The sequence below is a fragment of the Rhamphochromis sp. 'chilingali' genome (genome assembly GCF_963969265.1).
Source record: "Rhamphochromis sp. 'chilingali' genome assembly, chromosome: 4".
Taxonomy (NCBI): Eukaryota; Metazoa; Chordata; class Actinopteri; order Cichliformes; family Cichlidae; genus Rhamphochromis; species Rhamphochromis sp. 'chilingali'.
This window is the reverse complement of record NC_137948.1, coordinates 30,504,596-30,516,766: the sequence shown is the minus strand read 5'-3', so window position 1 is coordinate 30,516,766 and position 12,171 is coordinate 30,504,596. Positions and strand designations below refer to the sequence as shown.

Genomic DNA, 12,171 nt, shown 5'->3' with positions numbered 1-12,171 from the left:
GTACAAAGCTGAATGTGACATATCTCCGCGAGGAGCCTCCTCAGGAGGAGCCCTGCCTTATGTGCATTGATCAAATGTGGCCAGCGATAACTTCTGACATGTCTCGGTGGATGCACCGACTCTTAATCCAACTCTCATGCTTTTCTGTTTACTTGAAAGATGTACCATTGCTGAGCACTGTGCCTCAATAACTCCCCTTAGCAATAGGCTCGTGCTTTAATCTCTTATTGCTTTTTGTGACAGTGGCGAGGATGCTGCTGCTGATGGCAGGAAAGCTGGCCAGAGTACCAGCAGCTCTCCTGCTGAGAAGTGGCTCACTGGGAAATAAAGAAAAATATGAGAAGACTTGTAAAATGTGACTCCTTTCGGTGTCTGTTCGGGTACAAATGCTCTGCGATATTGTAATTTAATAGAATGCTAATTTGAAAGGCAGAGATGAATAACAATTGTCAAATTTTCCTCTGCACAGAAAGACAAAATGAAAAACAAATAAGATAAGTGGAAGGCAGAAGTGTTCTTGGCTTTTCAATATAATAACTAACTAAAAGTAATTCCACTACTCCCCACATGTCTACCTGCAAGGGTTTTCCCTCGACACAGGAGATTGCACAGGGCCAGTCTGAAATCCAGCAGGTGACAGGAAAACTGCTCCAGTCTCTTGTTGTATAATTATGAGCCTGGGCCCAATGATGGACAACTAAAGGCCCTGTGGGGCTGTGGTTATCATTGGAATAGAACATCAAAGGCACCAGGCTTAAACAGGGTGGGCTAACAGCACTGGGAGGACGTTAAGGACAATGTGTGAAAGTGTGTGTTTAATGTATATGTGTGTCTGCACATCAGCCTGGGGACTTCGATGTTTTGGTTCCCAAGATGTCTTGGTGGAAAACAACAATTAAGGATAGATAAGAAGTGAGTGTGAGCGTGAGCATGTGGAGATGTAAGCTAATTCCTCCATCCGGCGCTCTAATGAGAGCGTTCAGTGATAGAATGAGCTCGAAAACAACAACAGCAGCGACCGCCATCATGGCAGATAGACTCTCCCTGAGGCAGGTTGAAAAAGACTGACGCAGACACATGGCGCGAATGCTCTTCAGCATCTCAAATAGCCCTGTGATAGCTCGTGAAGGAGCACACAAAAACAGCCACGAAGCAGGCACGAACACACACAGACACCACACGCTGGTAAAGCACCATCATAGTCCTACTACTCGGACCATCAGGAAGTTGGAGTAGCAATCCGGTCTGACTGCTCTCACCCGCTGCCATCACGAGGGAGTAGAGAACAGAGGGACTGAGAGAGGGGAATGTAAAAGGAAGACATGCAATAAGACTGAAGCCCTCTTGTACAGGATGAGTAGAAGAAAAAATACAAGCCTGATGGTTTTTGAAAGCATTGGCTGTTGATGGATGGAGGGAGAGGAGAGGAGGTGGTGACAGCAAGAGGGATGAAAAATTGTAAAGGAACAGAAGGGACAAAAAGCGCACGCAAACATGAAAGCTCGGAGGCAGAGCGAGTAAGAGATGAAAAAATAGAGGTATTAAGAAAAAGACAGAGAGCAGCTCCTGCTGCGCCTGTGTGATTAGGTGACTGAGATCCTCCCCGTTTATGCAGTAATTATGATTACTCTGCTCTCCCTGGTGTTTTTGTTTGGTGGCATGTGTGTATGTTTATTCTCCACCAACCTTTTCTGTACTTCAGCTTCTAAACAAATAAAACTTTCCAGTCTCTATTATAATTCTCCGTTGTTTGCTTTAAATTCACAGCGTCTTCTTCTCTCTGTCCACTCCTCTCCCCCGAGGATGCATAAACATAAGATTTCTACAGATTGCTTTAATTAATTCAAGTTCAGCGTGTCATGCTAAAAACAATTTTGAATTTGGGGATCTCTAAGGAAAAAAAAACTAACAAACAAAAGAGAGCCATCTATATTTTTTATTGCCATTTTCTCTAAGCCTGAGATAATCTTACTCACTCTTACTGATACTGCTGCTTTACTTTCAGTCTGACTGAAATAGCCCATGAAGGCATATTTTACTGGCTTATTAGATATATTCATTTTAATCCTTTTTCACACGTTACCCTGCTGTTTGTCCACCTCAGCCTGCTGGTACTGCAGTGTGCCACTCTCCTTATTGCTGGGTGGCTGTGAAAAATGACTCGACGGCACCTGTGACTATTCTGTTGTGACACATGGGTTTTGGTATCCCTCCAAAAAAAGAAGCTGTCTTAAACATGTCATTCCTGTCTTTGAGATCAATGTAATATTCAGCCACCAGCGTGATATTTTTTGTCGCCGCAGACTGTCACTTTCTCCGGATCAGTGACAAACACTGCAACTTGGCCAGTAGCCAGTCATGCTGACATTTGCAGTTGTGAGAGACTGTTAGAAAAATCACTTTTTCTTTTGAGTTTTTGGTGTGAAAAGTGTAATAAAAAAACAAAATATTGCACTTTAAACTGTCTATATATGAAGTGCCACAAATTCAAAGGGTGATGTATCAACCACTGCAGCTGTGCGTATGTGCATGTGTGCGTGTACCTGTCAACAGTCCAGGAGGTCATGTTATGCAGGATGTCAGCTGTGTGGGTTTTCCAGTCGCCGTTGGGCAGCTCCTTGATTTGCAGAGTAAAGTACCTCAGCGGCGAGGAGGCTGAGCCACCGGTCACCCAATGGATGCGGAGTTGGCGAGATTCAACCTCATCTTGAGGAACGGACAATTTCCTGGGTGGGAGGGGACGCTCTGTAGACACGGATAGGAGGTTTGAAGAGGCAAGATAATAACATGAGAGAGAAGGTGGAACAAGTGATGTGACAAAGATAAGAACAGTGGAACTGAAGAGGAGGCAGGCGCATGAAAAAAACGAAGCTCCATGTGCAAAGGCTTCGAATATTTCCACAGCAGCAAGTCCAACACTTTCTTAGGCCAGAACTCAGCTGGAGGGATGAACACAATTTCTCCAAAAGAAAGAAGAGAGAGCACTTAAGAGCTCTGAAAACCACAGTCAGGATCCACATCTCAAAAGCAGTCAGTATGGCCGTGACATAAGTACACACACGCACACAAGAAGCCAGGTAAGTCAGAGAAATCGGGTTATGTAGGGCATCAGAAAATGTGATAAAAATAAAGAGTTGCCTGTCTTCTTCTTTTACAACCATGCCCTCAACTATTGTAACTGCAGAGAGTACTGTAAACATGCGCAAAGCTTTAATGTAAAGATCTTTTCTTTCATCTGCTCTGCTAAGACATGGATTTTGTCTTTGTCATGCTCATCTTTACAGTCACCATGAAATCAGTTTTCTGGGCAGACATCTAGCTGCAGGGAAATGTGGTTTCTTTGATCTTTTACCTTGATTACAGGGAACTAGTCTTTTGTATAAATGATGTTTAAGAAATAAGCCTGCTGCACACAGCAGGTCACTCAGACGCCTGGATATTTGCAGGACAAATGGAGATAAAAATGGACAATCTGCTGCAAATATTTCTGTTGCACAAGGCACGGGCAGCCCACATTTATGTAACATGTGCATCAGCGTGAAAAAGTGCTGCCATGCAAACACGTGTTTATATGAAACAAGACAACTAACTACTGCGGCATCAAAGAAACCATTTCTCAACAGATTGCTTGTGTGTGTGCGCGTGTGTGCGTGTTTATCTGTGTCTTAGCTATTCAATTACAGGATGAAAGATGGCTCTGGGAGTCAGTGTCTTTGTACAACTGTGTTCACCGTACCTGTGCGATTAGCAGTACCTGTGCAGGCACACAAACAACAACACACGGCTGGGGGCAAAACTGTCTAATTTCAGGGGCTTCGGGTTATCGATTAAGTCTGGAAATAAAAGCATTATTGATTCTCTCTGAAGTTTAATTAATCTGCACTTATTTTCTCAAAACGCACACACAACCACACACCCAGGCAGGCTCGGCTTCCTTCATTCATCCTTATCAAAAGTAATTTGATAATTTGATTTGATCTGTTTGTCTCCTTCTTCCCGCACTCCCCCTGCTCTTCGCTCCCTTCAAAATGTGACTATTCTCTGCCCTCTTTTGTCTTTCTGATACCATCTGTGTCTCCCTGTCTGTTCCCCTTTTGTTCTGCTCCACAGTTAAGATCATGTTCTGATAATAAACTCATAATTGCGAGAACAAGTTCGGACCTTTCAGCACTTGCATATTATTTCTACACGAGGGAAGGAGAGGAAACACTGGGTTTTTAGTAGAGATGGCACGATACCACTTTTTTATGTCCGATACCGATATCATAAATTTGGATATCTGCCGATACCGATATGAATTGAACTGAAATTGAATTGAATTGAAAGAATGCTTTATTGGCCATATGCAGGTTGCCTCGCAGAGGAATAGGACCCCCCCCCCCCCCCCCCCCCCCCCCCCCCTACATACACAACAAAGACATCACATGGGAATACAGTCGGAGATCGGCAGCGTTACAGAAAAAAACAGATGGTACCTTCCCAAAGGAAAAAGTACTATAGCTTACTAGGGTATATTAGACTTAACAGTTACTATATACAGTAATGGACTTCTATACATTTTATATCAGATTAAAACTTTGGGTGTAAGATTCAGATAATTATTTATTAAAAGCTAGACATTTTAAATGAGAATAAGAAAGAAAAGTATGTCTTTGTGCCCCCTTTTCCCTGTTAATGCCCCATCGGCCCCCCTGGCTAAACTTTGCTGGATCCGCCCCTGCACAGTTACCAGCCGTCAGCTAGTAGAAAAAGATCCTGGTGTAGAAAGTAATATTAAATAAATTCTAACAACAGCTTATCAAGGTTAAATGTGCTGCTGTTGTTCAGCCGCTGGTTTCCTCTTTCTGGTGCAAAGTGGGCCAAAAACAAACAAGAGAAACGGGAGTCACGACAGAAAAGCCGATCAGCTGATCATTAAGCAGTTTCATGATTGAAGTAGCAACAGGAGAGGGAGAGAGAGGCAGTTGCTCCATATATTGGTTGTTAAGCTTAACGTGGGAATGCTTTACAAACATTCAGAGATGAACTTACACACTTGCTTTACTTCCCTCTGGGATCACTTCCTCGGAGATGAAACGCTGGTTTGGTAGCGAGGCTACAAATACACACAGCTGCTCTATCACGTGAGCACACTGCTCCAACGTGCAACGGTTATGAGCTGAGTTACGCCATGTCGCAAGTTTTGTGAGGTGCTTTTTTGATATTTAATGGATCGGATTACATTTTTTATTTCTCTCCGATATCAGATCCAGTAATTTACGTCAGTATCGGACCGATACCGATACTTAATATCGGATCGGTCCATCTCTAGTTTTTAGTAGAGGAAAAAGGAAAGATGAAGGGGTTGAAGGTAGCTGAATATGCTATGTTCTCTGTTACCTTCTCAGCTCTCACGCTTTTGGGTACAAACATCAGCAACGATACATATTTCCAAAACGGTTTCTCCCTAAGGCATGCATCCACACACACGTTCACGTGCTCACCCAAAAAGCCAATTTTCTCTTTCTAGGGATTAAGTTGGTCTCTTCAATATCATCAGAAAGAAATCTCTATTAGGATATTCTGTCTATCTCACAGCAAGAATGGGGCATTATGCTACTGAAGTGGAACAGAGAACCACTGAACTCTATTCTCAAGAAATCCTGATAATGACGCTGCGGATGTTATGATATCTGATCCAATTAAAATGCACCACACAAACTGATGGCTGCGAACAGAGTATCTGACAAAATGATTCCAGGTTTCCACAAAAAATCACTTAACTGTCATATTTTAATGCTTCTGTAGCATTTCACTGCTTACTCAGTGCTGCTATGCTGACAGAGAAAACAGCAGAGACAGAGAGAGATCAAGGATGACATATACCAAAGTCAGTGAGCTACGTCGCAACCAAACCTATTCATGCGTTAGCCCACAGAGACACCAGAACCATTGCAACTTCATTTTTTAAGTGAAATATCACTTACTGTATTTCACTCCGGGAGAAAGCTCGTATTAGCTCTGGAGTGCTCGATCTTCAACACCATCTGCCACATCTTTCCTTCTCCATTTTCTTAATTACTGTACTGTGCAAAAGTCTCAAGCCCCCTCTCAGTTCTTTATACTTGGAAAAAGCAAAATAGATGCAATGATCTAATGAAAAACTAAGTTTGTGCAGTTTCAATGAGCTTGAAAATAAATATTTGGTATGAGCACCTTTATTCTTCAACACAGTCTGAACTCTCCAAGACAAGCTTTCTTGTCATTTCTTTACGTAGTCTTCAGGAATAGTTCTCCAGGCTTCTTGGAGGACATTCAAAGCTCTTCTTTGGATGTTTGGCTGCCGTTTATTCTTTTCTCTGTCATGATGATCTCACACTGCGTCAATAATGTTGAGGTCTGTGCTCTGGACCACAACTTCTGTTGTGTCTTTTTGTGTCATACTGAAAAATGAAGGCAGTCAGATGCTTTCCGGACTGCATTACTTGGTGGATCAAAATCTGATGATACTTTTGTGTTGATAATTTCATAAATTTTGACAAGATCTTCAATACAACAGGCTGAAAACAGCCACAAACTATAATGCGCAAGCAGGAGGTTAAGCAAAAGGTACAACAGCGAATGTCTCCAGTCAAAACACATAAAACACGGTGGAGGCAATCGCTGTTGTACCTCTCTCTTAATCTCCTGCTTGCGCATCCATGAAGACCTGAATCAGAAATTTAAATTTCCCCATTTCCCCTCCTTCAGAGTAGCTTCTTGACCTCCACCTGTCCACTGACACTGTACAGTGGGGCAAAAAAGTATTTAGTCAGCCACCGACTAAGTTCCCCCACTTAAAATGATGACAGAGGTCAGTAGTTTGCACCAGAGGTACACTTCAACTGTGAGAGACAGAATGTGAAAAAAAAAATCCATGAATCCACATGGTAGGATTTGTAAAGAATTTATTCGTAAATCAGGGTGGAAAATAAGTATTTGGTCACCTCAAACAAGGAAAATCTCTGGCTCTCACAGACCTGTAACGTCTTCTGTAAGAAGCTTTTCTGTCCCCCACTCGTTACCTGTATGAATGGCACCTGTTTGAACTCATCATCTGTATAAAAGACACCTGTCCACAGCCTCAAACAGTCAGACTCCAAACTCCGCCATGGCCAAGACCAAAGAGCTTTCGAAGGACACCAGGAAAAGTATTGTAGACCTGCACCAGACTGGGAAGAGTGAATCTACAATAGGCAAGCAGCTTGGTGTGAAAAAATCAACTGTGGGAGCAATCATCAGAAAATGGAAGACATACAAGACCACTGATAATCTCCCTCGATCTGGGGCTCCACGCAAGATCTCATCCCGTGGGGTCAAAATGATCATGAGAACGGTGAGCAAAGATCCCAGAACCACACGGGGGGACCTGGTGAATGACCTGCAGAGAGCTGGGACCAAAGTAACAAAGGTCACCATCAGTAACACACTACAACGGCAGGGAATCAAATCCCGCAGTGCCAGACGTGTTCCGCTGCTGAAGCCAGTGCATGTCCAGGCCCGTCTGAAGTTTGCCAGAGAGCACGTGGATGATACAGCAGAGGATTGGGAGAATGTCATGTGGTCAGATGAAACCAAAGTAGAACTTTTTGGTATAAACTCAGCTCGTCGTGTTTGGAGGAAGAAGAATACTGAGTTGCATCCCAAGAACACCATACCTACTGTGAAGCAAGAGGGTGGAAACATCATGCTATGGGGCTGTTTTTCTGCCAAGGGGACAGGATGACTGATCCGTGTTAAGGACAGAATGAATGGGGCCATGTATCGTGAGATTTTAAGCCAAAACCTCCTTCCATCAGTGAGAATTTTGAAGATGAAACGAGGCTGGGTCTTCCAACATGACAATGATCCAAAACACACTGCCCGGGCAACAAAGGAGTGGCTCCGTAAGCAGCATTTGAAAGTCCTGGAGTGGCCTAGCCAGTCTCCAGACCTCAACCCCATAGAAAATCTGTGGCGGGAGTTGAAAGTCCGTGTTGCTCGGCGACAGCCCCAAAACATCACTGCTCTCGAGAAGATCTGCATGGAGGAATGGGCCAAAATACCAGCTACTGTGTGTGCAAACCTGCTAAAGACCTATAATAAACGTTTGACCTCTGTTATTGCCAACAAAGGTTATGTTACAAAGTATTGAGTTGTATTTTTGTTATTGACCAAATACTTATTTTCCACCCTGATTTACGAATAAATTCTTTACAAATCCTACCATGTGGATTCATGGATTTTTTTTTCACATTCTGTCTCTCACAGTTGAAGTGTACCTCTGGTGCAAATTACTGACCTCTGTCATCATTTTAGGTGGGGGAACTTGCACAATCGGTGGCTGACTAAATACTTTTTTGCCCCACTGTATTTGATGACGCCTCAGTGAACAGTATATCTATTAACTGAGGACCGGTATGCATACGAAGGCTTTGCTTGATTTTTTCTGATTTCCTAAGGACGTGACTGTCAGATACTGTTCATCTAATGTAGACACTTTTTAGGCCTGCCACCTCTTCTATTGTTGTCCACTTTTTCAGTTATCTCCAGTTTGCACACCAAATGTGCAAGGTTTTTGAGTCTTTGTGAATCAACTTGTTGGTATGAAAATACTATTTTATGTTTGTCAAAGTGATTTATGTTTGGCTTTTTTGGTAGAATCAGCTAAAGGAAATGGAACAAATTACATATTTTAAGACAGCCTGCTGGTAACAAAGTCCTCAAAGACATAATTCAAAATGGGTTCTTTGCTAGGTCGTCTGTTCTTTGTAGGCACAACACTGGTTCATCCCTTGAGTTGGGCTCCTTTTTTTTTTATCCTTGAATGATTTACAAGTCAGTGTGGTGGCTTAACAAACAAAATAACATTGCTTTGGAAATGGTCAGGTATAAGGACTAGTGTGAAAACGAGCAAGAAAGAGGCCAATGTCCAAAGAAAAACTTTGAACTTGGAGAACTGTTGCATAAACCCACTTTAGAAAATTACAACAAAATCTGACTCATTGAAAATAAATTATTAGTGAACGAGGGGTTGCTCAAAAGTCTTACACAGTACTGAAACTAATAACAATACCCAGTCACAAATCCAAAACGATATTCAAGTGTTTCTATGTTTTTACAAACCAAGTATTTGAGTTCATGATTGTAATTTTTATACAATGTTGTAATTTGTTTTTCAACAATTTTTTTGATTAATGTTTTGTTTCCTTTACAATATTATAGAAGCTGTCTTCTTCACCCTGACCTGTCTTATTTGGCTCAGCAGAACTAAAATATATATCCTGCTGCTTTTACACACACACACACACACACACACACACACACACACACACACACACACACACACACACACACACACACACACACACACACACAGCGATTCTCTGCGCGATCAACCTCTCACATGTTTAAGCTGCGGGAGATTTCACTTGTCATGTTTGCATAGTAAGCTAACGATTGATAAGACGATGTCAGAGGAATTGGTGCGCAAATTATCATCAGTCACCAATCAGTGCTGTCACTCTCTATACACAGTTCGTGCGATTGCAAAGTGAAAGCAAAAAACAAGCGCAAATTCAAACGCGATTTCAATATGTCACATATTGACAGTGGCTCGCCGATGCCAATGACATAATTACCCAGCTACATTTCCGAAAGAATGCAAAAGCATTGACATATATTTTTCCTTCCTACAATAGCCCGACGGGCAGGGCAGAGATAGATTTTGGTAGCCCGACTGGAAAAATCGCTAGCCCCGGGACGTCGGGCTAGCGATTTTGCGAGCCCTGCAGCAACATGACGAGCATCACGGCACTCAAATAAGAGGAAGACAAGAACTTTATATTTGCTTCTAAATTGAAGGAAATAAAACTGCTCTTTACTTCTGTAAAAGTCAAATCACTTCAAAAGTGTGTTTTTTTTCTGGCTGTCAGTGACCAGATCATTGTGGGAAGATATATCTCTTCTGTTTCAGTGTTTTAAAGACAAAACAGTGGGGGAGACCGAGTCCTTGCTAAACTCATACATCTCACCACAGGCACGGGCTGTTATACTCAGCGATTGACTGTGTTTCAATTTTACAATTCTTGTTGTTGTAGCAGCTTATGCTCTGTGATGAGGCCACTGGCTGCTAAAATTAGATAAAACTCTGAAAGGGAAATTAGCAGCTTTTTTTTTCATCTCTTAAAGTCAAAATTAACATAAGTGCAAAGTGCTGGTAAAAACTCTTGATTAATAGTAATTACTTTGGGTGAGTATGTAAGATTTATGGCGTTTGGTTCTGACTTTCTGGCCCTCCTTTCGCTCTCCTTTAGAAAAACGACTTCGAGCCTCATTTTCATTCTCACCTACTAAGTGTACAGTTTCCATCCGCCCACAACTGAGCACGGTGCTGTGGATGAGAAATATCCCAGCGTTGCAATCGACAGTTGGTGAGAAAGGCTAATAATCCTGTCTCACTCAACAAGCCAGTTAATTTTGGCGTGTTCAGAGAAAGGTATAAACAGACGGAGTGCCACAAATTTCTTCGGATAATCTACAATTCTGAAAAAGTAACACTTCCCTTTTTAAGTGATAACAGTTACAGTCAGGCCCAGAGGTAATGTTATGAACTCTTGATTTTCATTATACCTCTACAGGAGGGCTAATACCTGGTGGCTTCAATGCCTACATTTACTGACAAGTCCAGGGGAGTTTCTAAATGTCATTTCTTTTTGTTCTATGTCACACACCCTGAAAAGGTCATGCTTTTTATTTTGTGCTAATATTTAGTGCCCGGTAACAATGAATTCGCCATGTCCAACCACAAACTGCTTAGGGCCAAACTTTCCGCTTTCTTTTCTTGTGTCTGAACTCCCTTTCTGAGGAGCAAACATGAACTGCAATGAATTGCACCTTTAATAGCAAGTGATGCTGCAGAGATCACAAAATATGAAAATTCCACACTGCTCCTGCATAACGATTACTGTAAGAAATCTGACAACATAATTATACTGGTAAAATCATTATGGTTGTCCTCTATAATAGAGCTTTCTCACAGCAAACATTTAGAAAATTGCAGTTAAAATTAATAACATTAATCAAGCTGCTCGTGCTTACAACTTTTCCCTGTTTATTCTGGTTTATTTAAGACATTTTATTCCCTTATGCATCACTACAGGTCAATATGAACTGTATTAGAGATTATTACTTTGCTGTGCTATGAATTCCAAATTAGATGCATGATGTATGTATGGAGAGTCTGCAAGACAGAAGCTATTTTAACCGAAAAGCTTACACCCCTTTACTCTTGCCGAAACTCTCCATATATTACTTCACAGAGGAATGATTTTGCAAAGAAGCAAAATTAACAAAGTTGTTATACGGCTCCATTAGTTCTTCTTCAGAATCAGATCACACTGTTCGTGGTGCCAGAGAACACCGAGTGGAGATCTTCACAGCTTACTGTAATTTCGACTTCGTTCTCAAGCTCCAAGCCGCACCATCGGTGACCCCATCAGTCGCATAGTGTTTGCTCGAACATAGCAAAAGATGTGTCCCTGTAGGTCCTTTTCATGCGGTCATTTTGACTCAGCATAAAGAAAAGCAGAGGCACTCGGGAGCTAATAGCATTCATGATGACTCTGTTCCATTAAAGAGTAAGCCCATCAGTGAGCCTGTCTGCCAAGCCCTGAAACTGTCACACACGGGGAATGGTGCCATCATTAAAGAGTATTCTAAGACCAACCTCAACAGCTCTGGATAAAAGTTTCAAACTAGCTGCACCAGCCTTCCTGCTGGGTGCAGCTGGTTTAAGTGTTAAATCACCGAGGGTCAGAAGAGACCAGATTTTCGATGGGTTGTTAAGTTTCTCCGTGTTTTTTTTCACACAAACTCAGGTCTTCCATTCTTACCGAGCAGAAGCAGTTTTGTAAGGTGTCATGGAGACAGATCAGCTATCATTACTGATACTGATGGCACCTGTAGCTGCTCTGACATCTCGGAGTATTTGGACTAAAAGAGGCCTGTCGGAAGTCTGCTTTAAAGTCATGAACTACATTTCTGGGAGCAGTGTCAGACACAGGTCATTAAGTCCACAGTGGAGACGGACAGTTTTTGTGCATCTGCAAGTGATATATGTGAGCCAGCAGGTTGGACTCCTGCTATATTTTAAACAGGAGTGGTTAAAATTAG

At 42.1% G+C, this 12,171-nt stretch overlaps 1 protein-coding gene across 2 annotated transcripts in view; it reads right to left on the bottom strand.

The window, feature by feature from the left end:
• LOC308394855 (protein sidekick-1-like) overlaps positions 1-12,171 on the bottom strand; it is a 292,631-nt gene that overhangs the window by 19,080 nt on the left and 261,380 nt on the right. For both annotated transcript variants that reach the window (XM_080879438.1, XM_080879439.1), the window contains one exon: positions 2,544-2,745. In XM_080879438.1, coding sequence (XP_080735564.1) covers positions 2,544-2,745 — 202 coding nt within the window. The remainder of the gene's footprint in view (positions 1-2,543; positions 2,746-12,171) is intronic.